Source organism: Ceratotherium simum, chromosome 5 (genome assembly GCF_057802395.1).
Source record: "Ceratotherium simum simum isolate JZ-2026a chromosome 5, ASM5780239v1, whole genome shotgun sequence".
NCBI lineage: Eukaryota > Metazoa > Chordata > Mammalia > Perissodactyla > Rhinocerotidae > Ceratotherium > Ceratotherium simum.
Genome location: NC_141904.1, coordinates 86,846,608 through 86,871,430, shown reverse-complemented (window position 1 = coordinate 86,871,430; position 24,823 = coordinate 86,846,608). Strand labels below are relative to the sequence as shown.

General features: G+C 42.3%; 1 protein-coding gene across 1 annotated transcript; it reads right to left on the bottom strand.

Annotated features, from left to right (window-relative positions):
- Positions 1-1,611: 1,611 nt before the first annotated feature.
- Positions 1,612-24,823, bottom strand: LOC101402413 (coiled-coil domain-containing protein 174-like). The gene is given in 13 exon segments (XM_087431548.1): positions 1,612-2,007; positions 2,010-2,102; positions 2,105-2,194; positions 3,559-3,711; positions 5,428-5,557; positions 8,345-8,439; positions 8,873-9,015; positions 10,307-10,402; positions 13,666-13,843; positions 15,912-15,970; positions 21,557-21,657; positions 22,388-22,492; positions 24,704-24,823. Coding segments are annotated over 13 exon segments (1,395 nt in total). The 5' UTR covers positions 24,746-24,823; the 3' UTR covers positions 1,612-1,897.

Here is a 24,823-nt window from a genome sequence, read left to right as displayed (position 1 = left end):
CAAGCTATTTCAGTTGGTTTTTTAGTTTTAGCTCTTACATTGAGGTCTTTGATCCGTTTTGAGTTGGTTTTGTACGTGGTGTGAGGTATGGGCCCAGATTCATTCTTGTGCATGTTGATAGTCAGATGTCCCAGAATCATCTGTTGAAGAAACTATTCTTCCCCATTGGATGGTCTTGGCACCACTGTCAAGACTCAACTGACCACAGATGTATGGAGTTATTTCTGGACTCTCAACTCTATTCCAATGATCCACACTGGATCATTGTCAGTACCACATTGTTTTGATTCCTGTAGCTTTGCAGTAAGTCCTGCAGTCAGGAAGTGTGAGTCCTCCAACTTTGTTCTTCAACATTGTTTTGGATATTCTGGGTCCCCTGCGATTGCATATGAGTTTTAGGATCAGCTTATCATTTTCTTGTTTAAATTTCATATTTCAAAGAGGTATCTGCCTAACTAGGCTGACAGAATGACCATCAACAGGACTGAAACTTTGCCAATGACATGGAGTTTAGAGGTTAAGTTTGCAAGAATTTGGGATTTTTGTCTAATATTGCTTAATATTGGGGCAACAAGCCTGAGAGCAGACGGCATCAGAGAAAGCATGAGTCTGGGAACAAACATGAGCCTAAACAAACTGCATTTAAGTCCCAGATCTGCCATTTAGGTGCCACATAACCTTGGATGAGTCGTTGACCCTCTCTGCACTCCAGTTTGCAATATGCCATGAGAATGAGGCACTCCCATCAACACCACAGAGACTGCACATCACAGAGCCCATGGGAGGGCGGGCTCCTTCGAGCACTGGAAGATCTGCTCTAGCATGTTCTTATAGGACTCACTGGCCTGGGAGGCGGCCATAGGAGCCCTGTGGGCCTGGTTGGCCAACTCCTACTGCTCGCCTGCAGCTGTAAAGAGGACACTGAGGTGTAACAGGCAGAAGATGCGGACAGTACTCAGGCACAGGAAGTCCTTCCAGAGCCCTGCTCACCCCCACTGTTAGTAAAGATGAAGGGACCTACCTGTCCCTCACTCCAGCCCACGTCTACTCCAATCAGGCTTCTGAGGTGACCTGGCTCCGAGAGTGATGAGGGCCTAGAGTGGGAACAGCAGGGAGGCAGGCTGAACTGAAAAACTAACTCTTATAGCTAAGGAGTATCTGGCTGTCTGACCAGGCCCGGCAGCCTCCACATGTGCCCCAGCCGTTCGACACACACCTACTGAATGCCTACTATGCCTCGGTGGTGATAACTGCCACTTAGGATGGGATGACAATCACAGTAAGTGACTTCAACCTCTACTGTTCTGGATTACCAAGTTCTCCTCCTTGGTCTTCCTTATCTTTCAACTGTCATTGTCTAACAGTCCACCAGCTTCAGGGTCCTCTTGGAGACTAGGTCACTTGCCCTCCCACACAGTGTCCCCTCACTGGCCACTGTGTGACAGGCAAAAAGTCCTCCTGAGAGATGCTCCATTAACGGATCTGGAAGCTGAATCCTGGGAACAAAGACATCTGCATGCTAGTATTTGCAAAAGAAAAGGCATGGAGCCTTAGATCTGAATGAGCCGTGGGGGTGCGTACGCAACAGATAGGGCTACAAGCTCCCAGGTGTCAAATAATACAGACTATTTCTCCTCTCTCACAGCTCAACGTAAATCCAGAGGAATACGTCTCCACACCAACTAGAAGGAAAGGAAGGGCCAAGGGCCATCGAGTTCCCACAGCGCCATTCACTCTCTTCCTTGCTGACAAATCCAACAAATCCAACAAATCCATCCTAGGGAAAGGACTGGAACAGAACAGTACAATTCAGTCCCTAAAATTAAGTTATTTTGCCCATTCTTGGAGAGGAAGGCACCCTCAACAGCATGAACTCAAGTCAGAATGCTTTTTAAGTTCATGTCACTTGTTTATAGTATGATATCATATCATCCAGAGTTTCGAAAGTGACCGTGGGGGCTTGCGGCGGGCTGCTGGGGGCAGGAGTGGATGACATGTGTGAAGAACCGGGTCATGGCTTTGGCCAGAGCGCTGCCCAGGGTCACTCTGCACAGGGGCAGGTCTGCTCCACCTCTGGCTACTGAAGCAACCAGCTCTCTTTGACCCACAAAGTAATCTGATGGTGGGGCAAACTCAGGATCTCTCTCAGCCCGGAGATCTGACTGCCTCTTCGACCAGTACCCAAAGGAAAATTCTAGAAAAAATAAGAAAGGGTATTATTAGAACTGATTATTGAGTCAGCTGAATTTTTATTGTTATTACTTCTCAATTATTGTATATATTTCTTAAAAGCCACCTCCAATTCTTTGGAGAACAAGGATAGCAATAACAAAACTATAATGCAAGGTATATGTAATGCCTACAAAAGTATAAGAAACCAGGCTAAGAAAAGGGAGTGACTACTTCCAGATGGGGAAGGATTCAAGGGAGGTTCTGTGGAGAAAGCCTGTAGGCTCTGGAAACACTGCCAGAAAGGCACTAAAAGTACATTTGAGAGAGGAATAGAGAAAAATCAAACAAATCATTTGCTTGATATGATGTCATAGGTACTTAACATTAAAACACAAATTTTATCCTTTACTGAGTTTTAGGGAGACACAAAAGGCACCTGTCCAAGTCTAATTTGGTATCTCATCTCTATTTCTACCAGCAGCACTAATCAAGGCACTCACCTACTTGCGTAGCTTTTACTTTAGTCTTGCATCTCATCAGCTCAAAGAGCATGAGCTAACGTACTACTGAAAACATCCCTTTCAAAGAGGCATAAACCACAGTCTTCTTCCAAAGAGAGGCTGCTGTGGGCACCGTGGTGTATTTACAGAAAAAATTTACAGAAAATTTTGCATAACCCAGTGGAACCATATGTGAATCCAGGTTAATATTCTAGCACGCAGGCTGTTTTCAGTTGAACATAAAAGAGACTGCTAAAAACACAGAGGACATTAAAATACCAAACCTTCCTAAGATATTAAAAAGCGATTCCTGAGAAATGGCATTCCAAAGCTGTAAAACCACAAGGGCAGCACAAATTTTAAAAAACTTCCCCCAAGTACTTCAAAAAAAATCGCCCAGGGGTGGCCTGGTGGTGTAGCGGTTAAATGCGTGCGCTCCGCTGCGGCGGCCTGGGGTTCGAACGTTCGGATCCTGGGCATGGACCGACGCACTGCTTGTCAAGCCATGCTGTGGCCGCATCCCATATAAAGTAGAGGAAGATGGGCATGGATGTTAGCCCAGGACCAGTCTTCCTCAGCAAAAAGAGGGGGATTGGCGACAGATGTTAGCTCAGGGCTAATCTTCCTCACACACACACACAAAAATCGCCCTTCTGACATGACGTGCTGTAGACCCTGGTCTTTCGTAATCATAGTGTCTAGTGCTCCTGGTTACAGGTAGTGTCTGGATATCGAGAAGAAACAAGTTCAAGGATCTGGAGAATTTCTTAAGCCTCAAAAACCACTAAGATTCACTGGAACCACACTCCGATCAGAAGAACCAGAAAAATCTCCTGTGCAAGGCCCAGCACTGGAAAGGGTTTCACCCTGGAGCCCACCCCCTTACCTTTTCCTCTGTCCCACTCCCGGATGTGTGGCACTCCAGGCCTCGTGTCCTTCCTCTCCTCAACAATGACTTCTACTTTGCTACCCTGGGCAGCAGTATGCAGAGTTGGCACGGCCTCTGGTTCTGGCGACAAAGGCCCAATAACACCTCCATCTAGTTTGTGCAGGAGAGTAAGACATCATTATAATAAAGCTTAAAGCTATTTAAAAAACAAACATTAAATAGAACATGCTGATCCTGAGAGTAAAGGTAATAACCAGTATTTACTGAGCACTCATCACATCCCAGGCAGGGGGCTAAGTAGTGTGTATACAGTAGTTCATTTAATCTTGTAACAACCCTCATAAAGCCAGTATTAGTATTCCCATTTTACAGATGAGGAAAATTAAGCTCAGAAACACTACATAGGTTAGAAAGAGACAAGAGCCAGGATCCAAACCCAGGTTGGATGGATTTCAGAGTCTCTGTGTTTCCCACTACGCCACTCCACTTCCCCAGACCAACAATTGAAGGACCAGAAATCCCGAATTACTCAACTAAAATCAGAGTCTCAGACAAAGTAAGGAGACTTAGCGTGATGAAGAGCCTGGAGCCTGGTGACAGGCTGTAGGCTATTCAACTTGAGCCATATTTGAAAAGAACATGGATTTTTAAAAAACACTGTAGTGGCACTTCACATCTTGTGGAAATGACAGATGTTCAGGAGTAGAGCAAAACAGAAACAATATGCAGAGCATGTTACAGGGAGATAGCATTTACACAAAACTAAACAGACAATTTTCCAATCCCTAAATGTTCCTGGGCTCCTTTCAAGACTAAACTGAGGTTGAGTTCAGAATTAGAAAACGGCCCACACTTAGCACACGGCTTCAGGGAGAGTGGAGAGGTTTCTATATGCCCCTAACACCCACACTCCCCTTCTTCCTTCTGGGACTAGAACGCCCCCAGTTTCAGTTGGGCACGTGGCCACCCTGTGAGACAGGCCATTCCCGAGCCTCCCCTGCAGCTGGGTGTGGCCCATGGACTGCGTCCTGGCCAGTGGGATGTAAACACATAGGCTGTGTGTGACTCAGTCACACTCCCAAAAAGGAAGCTGGTTCCCCTCCCCTCTATCCCCTTTCCCCGGGGCTGGATCACGAACAGGTGCTGGGGCAAGCTTCAACCATGCAGCTGAGAGCAACACTCAGAATGGCAGAAACAGGAAGACAGGAGGAAGCCGGGGGCCAGGTGACAATCCAGGGCAGAGCTACCACCTGCCTGGACACCCCTGGCGTCTGAAGTGTTAAAACAGAGAAACAGACGTCTGTCCTGTTTGAGCTGGTCTACCTAGGGGTCTCTCTGTCATGGCAGTCGAGCCCAGACTAGCATAACTCATATAGTGAGCTCAGAGGACTACGATTTTTAACAGTCCTTTGGTAGGCTGTCTCTACTCCTATTTGTAAAATCTTTATTTTATTATCTGACTTTGTGAATGTATTTCTTCTTTAAAATAATTTAATATATAATATCCAACAAAAACTATAGCTGTAGCAAAAGAAATTAGGTCTAAACCGTGTGTGTGCACAACGAAACTTCATCCTAAAATACCTTTTCTCTAAGCCTCAGTTATTGAACTGTGCTGTTCTATGAAGCAACACAATGTACTGTCTGTTAACATCCTTGTCGACATAAAAAGACTCTCTGGAGCGTCATTCTGCATCATTTTGGTTATAGAAACTGCTCCTGGCAGTACCTCAAAGGTATACCGCTTGCTTAAAGAATAAAACTAAATGACTGCTTTCCATACTGCCAGTTCTGTTGGTGAGACAAGACATCAATGGAACTTAAAATTTTTCCTTTTGAAGGTTAGAAACACGAGCCACGATGTACCTCTGTTTTCCTCCTCTGCTCCGGCTTCTTTTGACTTCATCTTTTTTTGTCGGAGTTTAGCAAGTCTTGCTTCTAACATAGCCTTTCGCTTTTCCTTTATATTTTCTCGTTTTATTCTCTGATCTGTTGTCTGAACAGAATAGAAACTGGAAAATTAGGTACTTCAAGCCAAATTCACAATATTTCTGTTTAAAAGGATGAAATAATTAATTTTATTTTAAAAACAGACTAATTAATTGATTTTCATGTCACTCTAAGAAGCTATCTTTGGTATCTTCAAAATGAAGACCCTTGAAGTACTTTTACACAAGCCATCTGTGTTTTTTAAAGTTTAGTAAGAGTTCTCAGAGCATCCTAGAATGCTTAACATTCGAGAAAACTAACCAATTCTGTTCTACTCTTTAATCCCTTAAACAACTTTGTATTTTCTTACCCAGGCCACTCCAAAAGTACCATATTTGACACCAAATTTAAAACATGAAACTTACACAGGTTACTTCTGAGCAGATATAATCTTAAAGTCTGACACAGCAAAACAGTATGGCAATTACCTTTATGAAACCTATAATAGTATTCTGATACTGATAAATAATAGTGATAAAACTGTCACTATTTACAGGTGACATGATATTATATAATATATAGAAAACCCTAAAGACTCTACCAAAGAATTGTTAGAATAAACGAATTCAGTCAAGTTGCAGGATACAAAAATCAATATACAAAAATCTGTTGCATTTCTATACACTAATAACAAACTATCAAAAAGAGAAATTCAGGAAACAATCCCATTTACAACTGCATCAAAAAGAATAATACCTAGGAATAAATTTAACCAAGGAAAGACCTATAAACTGAAAACTGTAAGACAATGATAAAAGAAAGTGAAGAAGACACAAATAAATGGAAACATATTCCACGCACATGGATTGGAAATATTAATACTGTTAAAATATCCAAAGTCATCTATAGGTTCAGTGCAATCCCTATCAAAATTCTGATGGCATTTTTTACAGAAATAGAACAAATAATCCTAAAATTTGTATGGAATCACAAAAGACCCCAAATAGACAAGGCAATCTTGAGAAAGAACAAAGCTGAAGGTATCACGTTCTCCAATTTCAAACTACATAACAAAGCTATAGTAATCAAAAGAGTAGGGTATTGGCATAAAAACATACACATAGATCAGTGGAACAGAATAGACAGCCCAGAAATAAACCCACACATCTGTGGACAGCTAATTTTCGACAAAGGAGCCAAGAACATACAATGCGGAAAGGACAATCTCTTCAATAAATGGTGTTGGGAAAACTGGACAGCCACATCCAAAAGCATGAAACTGGACCACTGTCTCACACAAAAATTAACTCAAAATGGATTCCAGACTTGAATATAAGACCTGAAACCATAAAACACCTAGAAGAAAACATAGGCAGTAAGCTCCTTGACACGGGTCTTGGTGATGATTTTTTTGGATTTGACAACAAAAGCAAAGGCAACAAAAAGCAAAGATAAACAAGTGAGACTACATCAAACTAAAAAGCTTCTACACAGCAAAGGGAAACATCAACAAAATGAAAATGCAACCTACTGAATGGGAGAAAATATTTGCAAATCATATATCTGATAAGGGATTAACATCCAAAATATATAAAGACACTCATACACCTCAAAGCAAAAAAAGAACCACAATCTGATTAAAAAACGGGCAGAGGATCCGAACAGACATTTTTCCAAAGAAGGTATACAGATGGCCAACAGGTATATGAAAAGGCACTCGACATCACTGACATCAGGGAAATGCAAATCAAAACCACAATGAGATATCACCTCACACCTGTCAGAATGGCTCTTAGCCAAAAGACAAGAAATAACAAGCGTTGGTGAGGATGTGGAGAAAAGAGAACCCTTGTGCACTGTTGGTGGGAATGTAAAATGGTGCAGCCACTACGGAAAACACTACGAAAAAAATGATCCAGCAATTCCACTTCTGGGTATTTATCTGAAGGAAACGAAGACACTAACTCGAAAAGATATCCGCACCCCCAGGTTCACTGCAGCGTTATTTACAACAGGCAAGACGTGGAAACAATCTAAGTGTCCATCGACAGATGAATGAAGAAAATGTGGTATATGTATAAAACGGAGTATTATTCAGCTATAAAAACAGAATGAAATCTTGCTGTTTGTGACAACATGGATGGACCTTGAGGGCATCACACTAAGTGAAATAAGTCAGACACAGAAAGGCAAATACCGTACCGTCTCACTCATATGTGGAATATAAAAAACAAAACCAAAAATGAGCTCATGCAGAGCACAGATTGGTGGTTGCCACAGGTGGGAGTGAGGGTAGGCAAAATGAGTGAAGGGACTCAAAAGGTACAAACTTCCAGTTATAGAACAAATAAGTCATGGGCGTGTTATGTATAGCATGGTGACTGCAGTTAATAATACTGTATTGCACACTGGAAGTTGCTATGAGAGAGATCTTAAAACTTCTCATGACAAGAAAAAAATTTTATAACTATGTACAGTGACAAATGTTAACTTGACTTATGGTGATCATTCTGCAATATCCACAAATATTGAAACATTATGCTATACACCTGAAACTAACAATGTTATACGTCAACTATACCTCAATAAAAAATAATAAAATATCTGGTTTATAGTTATAACAGTATTTATTAAATATCAGAAATATCAATCTTTAATAAAATTGAAAGTTTATTTTGATGTACTTTTGTCCATCACTGCTCTGAATACTATTAAATAAATTTTTCAAAAGAAAAAAGCATTCTGAATATCAATTTAAATTTCTAGTTAATTTACTGGATTTTTTGCATCATGGTCCAACAAGAAACAAACCGCTCAAATCCTTCTTAACATCAACCCTGAACTGAATTTGTACCTGTTCGCGTAGCATCTCTAAAGTTTTCATTTGCTTGTTTCTCAACTCTTTATCTTGGGCAAAGGCAAAATATCCAACACCAAGTTGCCGGGCCTCTGAAATAAGTCAAAATTATCCAAAAGATTAGATTTCCCTGACCAGTCAATAGACTCAGACTAAATTTCCTACCAGAGCAAAAGAAACGCAGTGATATTTGGCACAAGTTAAAAAAAGAAAACAGCTAAGCCAAAAGAAGTTAGAAGATGTTTACGTCCTGTTGGCCAGGTGATAACATTACGAAGATTCATTAATTTTGCAGCCATAGGCTGTCTCCATTCTCTTGGGGAACAACCTCTTGGATTAACTGACTCTCTGTTAGGAAGATATTCCCAATGTGAGTATTTTTCAGGCTATGAAGTGAACAAGGGATATTTTCCAAAGCAGAATCTTTGATTTCTACGTAAGAGCTGCTGCTTCACGAATACCCCCTTTATGCTTGCCATCAGTTCAAGATAAAACAACGATTCAAATGCTGCATGATGATGCTACCGTTTTCACGAATGTCTTCATAATGTACGGGCCCCACTGGCCTTTTCAGGGCCTCCCTTTCTTCTTCCTCCCACTGCTGGCGCTGAAGTTCTTTTCTCATATCTTCAGAGAGTAAGGTGTTTTCATTAGCAGGACTAACAAAACTAGGAGGAGAAGAGAGCAAAAGCTATCTTTAGATTAGAGCTGTGACAGCAATGCTTCTGTTCAGGCAGCTGGATCATGGATAAGTAACTCCAGCTGATAAAGACAGCTTCCTTACAGAGGCTTCTGGCCCACATTGCCACCGGGAAATTGCAAAAACTATTCTCACCGTTCTTGAATCAAGCAGCCCACCTGTTATATTAGCATAATGGAACCTTGCCTCGGCACTCCAGACAAATCCCTTTCCTTCCCACCCTGATCCTGGGCTGAATAGGGCGAGACAGCCCCGGTGGGGAGAAGGAACCCTGGGCCTCCTTTGGATGGTCTCCCACACAGGGCTGAGGGAGCTGCATGACGCTGCACCCCGGGCAGCGCCTCGTGTCCTGTCAGACGGCTCAGGGCTTCTGCACTTCCCTCCTCGTGCCAAGCTCGGGCCTACCTGAACCTGGAGGACTCGGACAAGGTGGACCCTCTCCCAACACTTTCCACACAAAAGCCGCCCTTGGTGAGGGGAATTTTATTCCCTGGGATGTTTTAGCAAGTCATCTCTTAGGTGTGTCTTAGGTCCCACAGAAAAAAATCTAGCTATAAGGCCCTTACTTCAAAATCCAAAGATACACAAAGAAAAAGTTAATAAGCTAACCACCTCCCTGCCCCCACTTGCTGTGCAAGTGTATATTCCTTTTTTTTTTTGGTGAGGAAGATTAGCCCTGAGCTAGTATCAGTTGCCAATCTTCCTCTTTTTGCTGAGAAAAATCGGCCCTGAGCTAATATCTGTGCCCATCTTCCTCTTTTTATATGTGTGACGATGCCACAGCATGGCTTGACTAGTGGTGTGTAGGTCTGCGCCCGGGATCCGAACCTGCACACCCTGGGCCACTCAAGTGGAGCGTGCAAACTTAACCACTACACCACCAGGCTGGCCCCTAAGTGTACATTCTTAAACACCTTTCTCCACAGAGGTTTGTTGGTTGATTTGGTTTGGGCTCATTCTATGTCTGTTACTCTGTAATTAGACCTCCTTCCAACTAAACAGATATAGCTCTAACTCTGTCCTTTTAGTAGCTACACAATACGGATGATCAACCATTCAGGTTGTTCACCGAGTGTAGATTATGTGTGTATGTGTATGCTAACCATGAAAAAGTGCTTCAGCAAATATTCTTACATATTAAAAAAAAGATCTCCTTACTGGAGCTCCAAAGGTAATTAACTAGAAACTGCCTCGCCCACAAAACAATCCCTAGGTCTACATTTCAGACCTGGGCAAAGGTTCACCTATCACACACTTACAGCCTCCCCTGAAGATTTTTATCCATCTCCAGCAGATCTGGCAAATCCTTTTTCATACAGCGCCGGGATCGCCCTAAAGAATCCACATAATCCACCCTGAAATAAAAGTAAAAAAACATGAAGAAGGCTTTGTGCACGACATATGGTTCCCTAGGTGAGGGAGTCGGAGCACAGCAAAAAATTAACATAGGCCTCTCTACTGGCAAACCCCTCAACCTGAGACGACTACCACTGAAAAGAACAGCTTTTTAAAGTTAAAAGTTGACACAATAAGCTCATTGTGCCCTTTATTAAATCTTAGTTTTAGAAACTGTAGACAATGATTGATCATGTACGTCTCTGATTTCAAAGATAAATGCCCCATACAGACCCCCTTGCTGCAACAACTCAGAACTTACTTTAACCTGGTTTAGACAAATCCAAACATTTTATCAGCATCGTAATAACTCTGCTCGTACCAGATTCTCAACTTGCTCATTTCCTCACAGTCCTCCCAAATCTGACTTTATTTCTTCCAGTCGGTAAATTCTTCCCAATGAATTAGAAATTTCTTAACAAGTCACGGTATTTTGGGGACTCTTTTTAATTCCTCCAAGCAACACACATTTGGTGTGTGCAAAAACACGTCAACAGCAGCTAGGCTGTAATCCTTTACCCTTTGTTCTCCTTTCCTCCTCTGCCCAAACTAGACAGCAGTTAGAGACAGAGGAGCCAGGCAGACAGCAAAGCAAAATGAAATACACGGACTTCCCACAACAGGAAATACGGGCAGATCGTCAGGGAGAACATTTTATTTCCATTATGATACAACCGATGTTTTACTTTTTAAATTATGGGCGGGGAATTTCCCACAGCCTTTAGCAGGTTGCTAGACACACAGTAAGGGGCCAGAACTCCTGCTGGACTAACGCAAGGCCAGATTCCCACGTATGTGGCTTTGCTTTTGTTAGCACTTTCTTTCCTCTCACACATGCTGACTCCAACTGCTAGCCCATGATTTAAAAACGGAATGTGTGGGAATCCATGACTATAGTCCTAAAGCGGATTACAAGAAACAGTCCTCCAACTCCAGAAAGTGGCGTCCTTCTTCCTTTTCTTTTTTTTTTTTTAAATGAATGGAGAAGAAAAAACCCTCTAGCCAGATGGTCTGAGTAATTACTGACAGTACTTTTGTGGAAAGGTTTTCCACCACCTGCAACTTAACTACCAAAAGGAGCTGACAAGCAGTTACAACTCTGGAGCTTAATTTAAAAACAAAAACAGTGTCAGAACTGCTTGCAGTGCGTCTTCCTTCACCATATGGTGGCATGTGACACCTTCCATTGCCCTCCAAACTCTTCACATCACTGACAAATTGTTTGTAACAGGACTTACAGGCGTTAACAAGAGAAAGAAAATACATTAAAACCTTTCAAAGGAGATGAGATTTCTGCTATGAAAAGCCATCATAGGCTACACTGCTTCTGGAGAAGGCCTCCAAAACATACAGATCCCATCAAAACACAAGCAGCAAGACAGCAGTCAGCAACTGCTCTGTGTAATTAGCACCCACTGAGCAAGCTCTCAGGAAAACCCTTTCTCGAGGTAGGAGAGTAATACGGGAGGCTCAGAGTCGCCATCTTCAAAGGGCTCTGGGGGGAGTTAAGGCACATGCCACGCTTCCCAACAACAGCAGGCAGGATATAAAAAGTACCAACAGTTTGCCTCAAATCTTTTTCTGGTAATGAGGCCGGTTATGTGTCAATAATAAATAAAAGGTACGACGCAAAGGAGCAGAAGTATATTTAAGTGCTACCAGAGTTCAGATGAGGGAGAAGCCCTTCAGACTAGAAATGATGAGGAAAAGCGTCCACGGAAGAGACTGCGTTGTATGTGCCTCTCCTTTGGCTGCCTACAGCAAGCATGCATCCACATAACCTACCCCAAGTAGACGTGTTTTAGAAGGTAGGTAAGGAGACACCTGTTCTAGCCCCAAGAGAATGTTATTTCTGGACCAATGTGGACATCTGCAGTGGTGTGAAGATGCGGATTCTCTGCGGTCCCCAGCGGCCCTCGGTAGCCGGGACTGCTCTCTTCAGCTCACAAATGACTCTGCTCACGGGGCCGATGGCTGACCCAAGGTCAACCAAGGCTGCAGACAATCCTGAGCAGTTCCTAACAAACACCCCCGACGAGGACACCCGAGCCTTGAAGGGAAGACGGGTGGGCTCGTCACAGGCAGGAGGTGGCAGGCAGGGTTACTCCCGGGACATGTTCCTGGCATCAGTGCATCTCTACACAATTTTAGGCACTTCTTTTTTTTTTTTTTTAATTTTTTATTTATTTATTTATTTTTTTCCCCCAAAGCCCCAGTAGATAGTTGTATGTCATAGCTGCACATCCTTCTAGTTGCTGTATGTAGGACACAGCCTCAGCATGGCCGGAGAAGCAGTGCGTCGGTGCGCGCCCGGGATCTGAACCCGGGCCTCCAGCAGCGGAGCGTGCGCACTTAACCGCTAAGCCACAGGGCCGGCCCCAGGCACTTCTGAACAAGTTTCTAAACAGCATCTTAGGTAGAGAAAATCATTATACTGGAATTTTCATTCTGATCTCTTTACTTAGTGACACAATGGGCTCTCTGTAAAGAAAACACTGGTTTCCCACCATTTGCCTACAGGGAGGTAAAACTCAGAATAATTTTAATAACAAAGCTTCACAAAACGTCTGCTTCTATTTCAAAGACAGCAGTTTCTTGCGTAGCCTAGAACACTCTCACTTCCTGAAGGGAGTGTAAGGCAAACAATCAGGGAACTAGGCATCACCACCCCTGCATTACAGGTGAGGAAACTAAGCCTCGGAGGTCAGGAACTTGACAAAGGTCATATCGCCAGTGAAAGGCGGAGGCAGTGCCGTCCAGGTCGAAGGTCCCACACTGCCAGAAAATGTCACAGCCAGAGTAAGGCTTTCTGGGCCAGCTCTGCCGGCCTCTTTTCACAGGAAACAGAGATCACCACCACCCAGATGATGCCTCTCCACGAGGTCTGAATAAGGACGTGGTGAGACAGCAGTGCGGGTAACAGAGGAACGTGCTTCTGCCTAAACAACTCTTTCACATCAATGAGACAGGTGGACTGACACCTCCTGTGCCTGGCACAGTGCTTGGCACACGGCAGGAGCTCAGTCTTTGTTTGTAATTATTTCTTCATTGGAACTACTGTTTCTACGTCTGTAAATCCAATCTTACTTAAAGTGTAGTCTCAAAAGAAAGAAAACTTAAGAAGAATAAAAAGAAATGGCTTGATAACAACCAAACAAAATCACTCTCAAAAAGTAAACAGGAGTCTGATGATGTTAACATGATCAAATCGCATATCACCAACCATTCTTCACTGGGGTCCTGGGGAGGAGGTACGTCTTTTTCAGAAAGATTTTCTTCATCATCGTCTCGTTCTCCTGCCTTTCTAGAATCTCTATTGGCACCAAACGCCTCCATTTCTTTGTGTCTATCTATGATCTTCTGCGTGAAATCCACAAGGTATATATCCTCCACTTCTTCATCTAGGACACAAAAACCAATTTTCAGATTCTTGACATCAAAGAAGAAAACTACACGTGGAATTGTTATGAAGCAGCAACATTCCTCGCTGGGCAGCTACATCACCCTTGATGGTTCACTAGTGGATGCCTCCACCCCCTGGAACACTTACAAAGACACAGAGCCACCACCGGACCCCACAGGGGAGCTGTAAGTAGGCCACTGGAAACATACACATGAAAAACATCTTTAAAAACCCTAAAGTTTTCTACTGCCTCGTCAATACACTGACTGAGCAATACTGTCTCAGAATGCAATTTTAAGATCACAAAACCATTTGATTTCAAGAGACTCATACAGCCAACTGCATAACACAGAAGCAGAACTGCATTTCTCATGTCAGACCAGGACAATAGATCTTTGTTGCTATAGGTAATACACCTCTCCAATCATGTGGGCTGTATCACTTAACCCTAATTATATTGTTGTGGTATGGTGTTTTCAGCGTCATAACGCAGGTCAAAGAAGTCATCTGAAATCTTTTCAATCCAATAAACACCACTTTCAGGCAAGGCATGGTGCCAGGATCTGCAGGCATACAGAGCTGTGTGAGACACTGTCTGTCTTCATGGCTTACGATCTATCTGAGCTAAAACACACTGAAGGTTAAATAGCAATCCATGACTCTGATTTAATTTAACCCAGGGCAGGTGATGTATTTGCAAATAATATTTACATCACGTTTCCCTACGCAGGAGTTAAGATACAGTCACTGGAGTCTTCCTCTGAGCAGAGATGAAGCTCTATGGAACACATGTTAGGTTTCCTATTACTGGGTGCTGGTGTTACCCCCGTGCACAGGGAGAATAACTGAGGCTCCAACACTTAACTCGCCCAAACATGCAGGTCCAATATGCCTGTCAGGAAGTGGGCCTGCCAGTTTGGACAGAACCAAATTTCTACATCCACAGCCACACTCCTTTGGACCTGATTTCTCTATTGTAAGTCTGAATCAAAAGAAACAAGATTTTAATTTTTTTTAAGCCACAAAACTCAAATGAGAAAGAGACGGATTCTCCTAGAGCTGAGTAACAAGATCTCATAAGGTGAGGCCTCCTGGTAGATGGCCACCCTGCCACTTCTGCAGGAGGAAGGCAAAACCTCTCCGCACGGCCCCGAGCCATGTGAGTGCCTGACCTTCCTAGGGCGGCTCCCTGCCATGCAGCAACCTGCCCCTGCTGTCTGGAAGAGGGAGCTCAGCTGGCGGGGCAGCTGACGACCTGGGGCCAGCCTCGCCTCTCTCCTGCTGCCCCGCTGTCCCCTTTCCCAGCCCCTCGGGCCAGCCACGCTAGTCTGCCCTGCCAACAATGCCCTGCCCTCTCCTCCCTCTGCTCATCTGCCCTCACCATTCTCCCTCCACAGAAACCCTTTCTCCAGCTCTCCAGGGCCTTTAAGACCACTACCGGAGCTCACCTTCTCCCTGGGACCTCCACATACTCACTTTCCCTGCCTTTTGGCAATGAAACACGCAATGCCTTGTAAAAGCTCTTCTACTCTTGTCTAACTGAAGGTGAGTTTTCTTTTTCTAGAGGGTATGAGGAAAGGAGGATCTTTTTATTATTATTATTTTTAAAGCAATTAAAAGCACATCACAGAAAATAGAGAAAAACTGGGAAAAAGGAAACATAACTCTAGCACGTTGATATAACCGTAATTCCTCCCAGTCCTTTTCTTTGTAAACACAGCTATAATTGTTCTTAACTGTGGCCTACCTAGACCTTGTTTCCTAACTTCGCTTTGTTCTACGTCATTTTCCTCCACTGCTGACACCTCTCTGAGGGTAGAGGCCGAGAATCTGGCTTAGACTGTCCTTGCTTGTCCCCTCATAGCACCCAGCACGAGGCCCAGCACCCACTGGGCAATTAAAAATTATTGTTGATTTTCTTGTCTCTGTACTAGCACAGAAAGTAATCAATTTGATTTTTAAAATTTCACCCTATTCTTACAGTTATTTTAACAAATAATAAAAATATCATACAGTTGTATGAATTACAGAAAATAAAGAAATATAAACAAATAATTGTTATTTACCTATAAAGTCTCCTTTAGTCATTTTTTCATATAATTTGGCTTTTTCTTCCAACTTTTCCCTAGGAAAAAAAAGACAAGTATTAGAAATGGTCTTACAGGCTCACTCCTGGCAAGGCTGCCCCACTCTTGGCCTGACTGCACCCATCTGCCCAAGAAGTCCAGCCCAATGAGGTGACCATAACTAGAGCTGACTACCCCGTCCTGCAGGGACCCTCAGACCCAGTCACAGCTGATTTGCCAACTAAATGTAAGCCCCATGAGAGCACGGCCTACATTTCTCATTCATGACTGTATCCCAGTACCTAAAAAACACCTGGCACATAGTAGGTGCTCAATCAGCATTTGATGAATGAGTAAATGAGTGAATGAAGATTCCAACTTAATTTAAATGCCAAATGCAACTTAAATATCAAAAAAAGAGAAAGATGTCTAAACAAAAATATTTTCTATTTGTAACCTTCCAAATGGATCAACGCAAACTCTTTGCATTACTGTTTTTACACAAAGGTCCCTCGTCATCCACTCCTTATTCTCTAAGGGAGCTAGAGACCAACTTCCTATAAGTCTGTTAAAAATATAAGGTCTGTTTTATACAGAGCATGAATAATTTACTCATACACATAGCTAATAAAAAACAAACGTCAACCCTGGTATTTTAATACAGCAGCCTCTCTGCTCACATTCATTCTGGTGACATTTATTTTTTAGTGGCCAGAGACCAGGTAAGACGGCGGACAATTCTTTATTCTAGAAATACTTAATGATGGTAAAGAGCCCCAAAGAGGTCATCTGAGCTTTTGCTGTGAAGGATCACACTTAATCATAAGGGAAAATTTCATTTCTAATGGTGTCCTGAGGCAATCAAGTCCCCTGGTCACATGGCTGTTTGCTCTGGAACAAGTTATTTAACCTCTCGTGTGCCTCAATTCCCAAATCATAATAGATGAAGAAGACAGCACTGCCTCTTAGGGTTGTCATGAAGATTAATCAGATAACACATGTAAAGCATGACATCAGTTATGTCATCTTCATCTTTATCATCTATGTCAGAAAGAGTCCTCTTTAATTTCACACATTCATTCAACAAGTTCATGCCTCCTCTGTGCCAAGCACTGTTTTAGGTGCTGAGGACTCAGTGGTGAAGAAGACAAAAGTCCCAGGTCTCAAGGGGTTTACATACTAGAGGGGCAGAATGATAATGAAGAAATCAATGAAAAAGAGGATTTCAGACAGTGAGAAGTGCTCTAAAGGGAAGGAAATCAAAGCAGGTTTCGCCAGTGGAGGCCCTGTCATGCATTCATGGAGTGCTCTGTGGACCAGCTTAGTCATTTCAACTTCTAAGAGGTCAAGTTGCTCTACTTCGGAGGGGGCTTAATGTAACAACCTGTGTCATCATGGAATCTTATTGTCTTAGGGAAAATAAAAGTTCAAAACACTTAAAAAACAAAACACACAAAAAAGCAGACATGAGGACACAGTACCTGGGTGGGATGCTAAGTAAGGTGGGGTAGTCAGGGGAAACCTCTTACGATGTTTGAGCTGAGGCCTGCACAGCAAGGAGAAATCGACCCTGGGAGGATCTGGAGGGAGAGAGCAAGTCGAGCAGAGGAAAGCTGAAGTGGGAATGAGCTTGACATGTTCAAGGAGAGAGCAGCATGGCAAAGGGTAGGAGCCAAGGAGAGAGCGGTACAAAGTAAAGACAGAGACAGGCAGGGACAAGAGCTCACGGGAAAGCCCAAGAAGTCTGGAGGCAGTGGGACACAAAGAGGGCAGTTTCAAGACGGCAGGAAGAGTCTACAAATGAATAGAGATCAAGGAAGATGTCAGAGAAATGGCCACTGAATTCAGTAGATGAGGAAGTCATTGGGGACTTGGAAGAATAATTTTCTTCAGTTGAGCAAGGAAGACAAAATTCAGAGGGCAAGAGTAGGAGACACTTATCTGGAACCCACTACATGTCAGACACTACGTATCGCCTTTAATCCCTAAAGGGCTTCATGAGCTGGGTATTAACCACCTCATTTCACAGATAAGGAAAGAGGCTTAATGGATACATAAATTGCCAAAGGCCGTATATCCTCCTGGAACTGCCTCTGCCTGTTTTGAGCTCAGGAGAGACGCAGAGGTCCCACAGGTCACGGACAGACTTGACAGCTCACAGGTACATGAAACCAAAGTATTACAGAAAAAGTTACCAGACAGAAGAATCACAGTAAAACACCAAGGAAAACTCTGTTATACAGAGCAAATAAGAAAAGATTATGCCCACAGCTAACATCACACTACGTGAAAAGCTGAAAGCTTGTCCTCTAAGATGAGGAACAAGACAAGGATGCTCACTCTTGCCACTTTTATTCAACATGCTATTGGAGGTCCTAGCCAGAGCAATTAGGCAAAAAAAGAAATAAAAGGCATCCAAATTGGAAAAGAAGAAGTAAAACTGTCTCCACTTGCAGATGACATGATATCATATATAAAAACCCCAAAGACTCCACCAAGAAACTCTTAGAACTAACAAATTCAGTAAAATTGCAGGACACAAAAATCAATACACAAAAATCTGTTAGGTTTGTATACACCAATAATGAACTATCAGAACAGACACAGATCAATGGAACAGAACCAAGAGCCCAGAAAATAAACCCACACATCTATGGACAGCTAATTTTCAACAAGGGAGCCAAGAACATACAATGGAGAAAGGACAGTCTCTTCAGTAAACAGTGTTGGGAAAACTGGACAGCCACATGAAAAAGAATGAAAGTAGACCATTATCTTACACCATTACCATACACAAAAATTAACTCAAAATGGATTAAAGATTTGAATATAAGACATGAAACCATAAAACTTCTAGAAGAAAACACAGGCAGTATGCTATCAGATATTGGTCTTGGCAGAATAGTTTCAAGTACCATGTCAGACCAGGCAAGGGAAATAATAGAAAAAAGAAACAAATGGGACTACATCAAACTAAAAATCTTCTGCATAGCAAAAGAAACCATCAACAAAAACAAAAAGACAACCTAACAATTGGGAGAAGATATTTGCAAACCATATATCTGATAAGGGGTTAATATCCAAAATATATAAAGAACTCATGGGCCGGCCCCGTGGCTTAGTGGTTAAGTGTGCGCGCTCTGCTCAACATCATTGATCATTAGGGAAATGCACATCAAAACCACAATGAGAGATCACCTCACACCTGTGAGAATGGCTATTATCAAAAAGACAAAAAATAACAAGTGTTGGTGAGGATGTGGAGAAAAGGGAACCTTTGTGCACTGTTGGTAGGAATGTAAATTGGTGCAGCCACGATGGAAAACAGTATGGAGGTTCCTCAAAATATTAAAAATAGAACCACCATATGATCCAGCAACTCCACTTCTGGGTATTTATCCAAAGGAAATGAAATCATTAACTCGAAAAGATATATGCATCCCTATGTTCACTGCAGCATTATTTGCAATAGCCAAGATACGAAAACAACCTAACTGTCCACTGATGGATGAAAAAACTATGGTGTGTACAGCCACACACACCCACACAGGAATACTATTCAGCCATAAAAAAAAAGGAAATCTTGCTTTTTACAACAACATGGACAGACTTTGAGGGCGTCACGCTAAGTGAAATACGTCAGAGAAAGACAAATACTGCACGATCTCACTTATATGTGGAATCTAAAAAAAACCAATAACCAAAAAACCCCAAGTTCATAGATACATAAAACAAATTGGTGGTTGTCAGAGTGGGGGGTGGGGTGAAACACGTGAAGGGAGTTAAAGGGTCCCAACTTCCAGTTCTAAAATAAATAAGCCATGAGGATGTAATGTACAACATGGTGACTATGGTTAATAATACTATACTGTATATTTGAAAGTTGCTAAAAAATCTTAAAAGTTCTCATCACAGGAAAAAATAATTCTATAGCTACGTATGGTAATGGGTGCTAACTAGACTTACTGTGGTGATCATTTTGCAATATATACAAATATCGAATCATCATGTTGTACACCTGGAACTAATGTTATATGTCAATTATATCTCAAGGAAAAACATATATAATTAAAAAAAAGATTATGTTACCTTTCAAAAAAATTAAAATTCTGAGACTATGTCCAGTAGTGAGAAAGATGTCTCAAAATGAACATATCTTTAAGTAAAGTCTCATGTCTGCTGGGGACACGTCAAACGCTAAGAAAAACAATCCCCTAAATGGGCTAACATTCTGTCTTTTATTTTCAGACCTAAAAGAGCTGAGTAGCCTCGGCAACCACTCTTTGCCACCGCAGAGTTTTATCGTGCAGTGGATCCACAAGCACACGTGGCAGTCAGGACAGACATTAAGACTTGGGATTCTGAGTCCAGGGTGATACTGCAAATAAGGGAGGAGCTCTTCTTTACAGCATGCCAGCTAACAAACGGAATGAAAAAATAATAAAGACTAAACGACAGAATTAGAAAAATCATCATTCTGAAATCGTCGATGTAATAACCGATGAGCGGCAAGACTCATCAGTGACGACAAAATGCTGCATGGAAATGTGTTGGTGAATGGGATATTCACACAGTCTCATAGTTTCCCTCCTCAGATTACTATTAATTACAAATGGGGAAGAGCACCTTACAGTGGAAAAGTCTAGCAGACCGACCTTAACCCCAAGGGATCAAACTTATCATCACCAATAATGACTCGAACTGACATTATGCACCTCCTGACGAGATTCAACGGGAAGGACACATCATCACCTATGTATTCTCATCATAACCAGTTAATGTGACTCGAATCAGACTGTGGAACACTGTAGAAACAACCGGCCTGGACTCTTCAGAAACATCAATGGTGTAACAGACAACAAAAAGGTAAAGGAATTGTTCTAGATTAAAAGAAACTAAAGAGATATGACAACTAAGTGCAACGCGTAATCTTTGATTAAATTCTGGATTAAATTTTAAAAAACAACTATAAAAGATATAATTGTACTAGGATAACTGATGAAATCTGAATATGGACCATATAATAGATAATACCATTTTATCAGTGTTAAATTTGTTGAGTATGACAGCACTAGTGTGGTTATGCAGGAGAATGTCTTTGCTCTTAGAAGATCTACCCTGAAATATTTACAAGTAAAGTATCACGTTTAACAAAGTTTCTCTATACACACACGAGAGAAAGAAAAGGAATGCAAATGCGGAAAAATAACTGGTGGACTCAGGTGAAGAGTATTAGGATGTTCTTTGTATTCTTCTTTCAATTATCCTGTTGATTTGAAGTTTTTCATATTAAAAAGTTGGGGAAAAAATTTGGTTTCTAAATGCTAATGTCATACCACCTAGCCCAGAACCACACTGCCTACCATGGGGACACTTAAACACTTGTTGAGTCTTAATTCCTAAAAGGGGCTCAAAGTGGGACTCTGTTTCATATTTTAAACTGAGGCTATGTCTTCTCTTCTCATAAGACTCCAAATACATCTGCCAATTATACTATTTTTAGAGTCTATTTTATATTTATAGAGTATTTGGCTAGAAGGATGATAAAAATGAAAATTGTAAATCAAAAAGAGTAAAAGTTGAACTTTCATTTCTTTGCTTGGGTAGCCTCAGCAGTAACTACATTTATCAGAGCTCAACTTCACCTTGATTTGTCTAAAGTCTTCTGTTCCTCAGTCTTCTGCTCAGCATCCTTCTCAGCTCGACTGGAAACTCCTGCATTCTGTTTGCTCCAGATACTTGGTTTCTGCAGAATAATTTAAAAAGACAAAACCGAACCACAAAATGATTGCGAAAAATCTCTGCTTGTACATCAAAAGAAAAAAAAAGTGAGAGAGAGATCATTAGATCTTATGAATCCATGGAGATAACTACATCTTCTGACAGCTGACCTATGTCCTGCAAATAGACTGCACATGGCAAAGCCAGAGCTGAAAAAAAGCCCAAAATCATATAAAGAATTTCTTTACACAATTGCATAGGGTTCCTTCCCAACTTTTATCTCCTGAATGATTAAACCTAATTCAAGACTCTAATGAAAATGTATATATCACAGAGAATTCATAATACAAATAATAGATACTATTACCTACAAAACTGGAAAACCATTCACAAGCCTTAAAGACCCTGATATTTTCTGCTATATTTCTATATTATCTATTGCTTATCTCTGGATTTATAATACCTACCTAACTAGATAATCTTTCATGGGAATGCAAACAAACCACTTATTAATAGCATGTACTTTTCCAAAAGAAGTGCTAAAGATTTAGAGCCTTATCATGTGCTTTTAAATAATCTTACCAATTTCTATTTTAATATTTAAAGCACTTCATGCAGATGTTCAAATATAGGACAGAGATTTTTCCTTAACATTTATCTGTAGCAGACACCATGGTCACTTTCAAAAAACCTAAGTATGGTATATAATTCCTCCATGTTTGGAACCAATGGAGATAATTAGATCTTACTTTTACCTTATTAGTTGTTTTTGGTTTTCCCAAAACTCCAGAATCTTTTAGAAGTTTTTCTTGTTTGAATTCTTCTTGTTTTCGGAAGAGTTCGGCCTTAAGGTCTACCAACTAGAATAAAACCGATAAACAAACAAAACATTTATTTGATTCTAATGACTGACTGGATTTCTAAGTTACTGTAATTCTCAAAGCAAGATTTCAAGTTCCTACAAATGGACATAAATGGATACAAAACTCAATGTTTAAGCGCAGAATCCAGTACAAAATAAAACCAAGTCATATTTCATCCCAGGTCTGTTGGAAATGTATTTCTACTCCAACTTTCAACACTCAAAGGCTTTCCTCTGGGCAAGGGGAGAGTGATGAAGTGAAGTAAATGAAGCCTGCATCTTTTAGATTCAGATCCAGCTAACATTATTAAACACCTTCTCTCTGACTCGCACTGTACTTGGCTTTTTCATATGGTATAATCTCATTTAATCCTCACAAGAATTTATTATTTCTACAGGGAAATGTCTCTGTTTAGCAGCTATCTGAGTACCCAGTATGTGCCTGGCACTTAACACTGAAGAGCAGGATACAAACATGAATCAGATCTACTCCTGCCTCAAGAAGAGCCTACAATCTGATAAGAAAGGTAACTTACAACACCAGTGAGATGTAATAAATGACTTCAAGAGTGGAAGAAAGTAGCACAAAAGTTCAGATAAGGGAGCATTTCCTTCCGTCCAGAGTGATCAGAAGCAGCTTTGAGCTCAAGCTTAAAAGACAGGCCGATTTCCACAGCCAGAAATAAAATGGACTGAGTGAATGATAAGGGCAGCTCCAGGTTTGTTTCTGTATGTTTTAGAAACTATAAATTTAGCTAAATCACGGGGTTCAAGAACAGGAAAGGCCAGGGCAAAGGGAACAGGGCAGTCGAGTGAAAACTTGTGCCCAGCCCTCAGCTGCATCAGTCACCACTGTCGACTCTGCAAAAAGAGGATGTAATGACAGTTTCCTTTTTAAGGATCCAAGTACAGCTGCTTATACACATGACCATTTGTAAATCATTTCCTTATAGAGCCCAGCATCACGGACTGACTTTTAAGGAAACCAAAATGACTGAGTTAAATGATTTCTATTTTGAAAGAAATCAATTTAAAGTAGTAGCCTTGGCAGGGATTTTAATAATGCCGTTCATCCCAGGATCCAATATTCTAAAATTTTAAAGACAAATTAAAAACTTTCACCTTTTGAGCTTTCTTTACCACATCAATTTTCTAGCCACACATTTTCCTATTCTACGACTACTTTTGAATTTTAAAAGAAAGATGCTCAGAAAATTGTCAATTCCCAGAAGGCATTTCTATTACGATTATTGCTAATTTTAGTCTGTTGGGATAGGATAACTTCAACATTGATAGCTTCTTCGTTCTTAATCCTCGAGCATAACAACTAGTACCAATTTTCAGTATCAGAGAGAAAAGAGGCTCAGATATCGGGACACACAGATGTTTTCCTTGGCATCCTAACACTCTGCAGTAAATTCAAGATTAAATCCAAGGTTAGGCAACGTGCCCTGGTGTAATGGAAAAGGCAACAGCTTTGGAGTAAACCAGAGGGACCGAGCCACTTCTATCACTAAGAATTCTGTAAGTAGGTTGGGACAGCCACCTCCCCTTCCTGAGCCTCAGTGTCATCGTCTGTGAAACGAGGGTATCACTAGCACCCACCTCCTAAAGCAGCGGGGGGGGATTCCACGCGACAGCGCGTGTAAAGTGCTGGCACAAGTAGGTGCTCAGAACAGGCTTTCTCCCCAGAAGCAGCTACCTTAACACAGCTCCCTGCGCCCTGCTGGACCTTCAGCTCCCGGGCGGGGCACCCTACGGGAGCATTAACAACTTTTAGCTCCCGGGGGGCCGCTGGGCACCCTCCGGTCCTGGGGAATGTCACGCTCCCGTGCTCTGGGAAGACCCTGCTGGCCCCCGGGCCGGAGGAGGACCCAGGAAGGGGAAGGCGCGCACAGCAGGGCTGGCAAGGGCGCCCGGCCCGGCCGTCGATGGGCGGCAGACCCTAACCGGGAAGACGCCGGGTTCAGCCCCTGTCTGAGCGGGAAGCCCGGTCTGAGCCCGCGTCCGAGGGGAGAGGCCCAGTTCAGGGCCTGTAAGGAAGGAAGTCGGCCCGGGGCCCCGTCGGAGGAGAAAAGCCAGGTCCGGGCTCCTGTTCGAGGGAGGCCCGGCCTGGGTCCCCAGGTGAAGAGACAAGCCAGGTCGAGCTCTTGTGTGGTGCAGGCGGGGAGACCGCGGGGCCCGGAGCATCATCTACACCCGCACTCACCGAGGAGGCCGTGACGTCCAGGGGCTTTTTCCTCCGGTCCATGCTCGCGCCAGAGCGGCCCGGCCCAAAGCCAATCTTCCGCGGACCCCCCAGGCCTCCTGCGCCTGCCTGCGGCGCAAC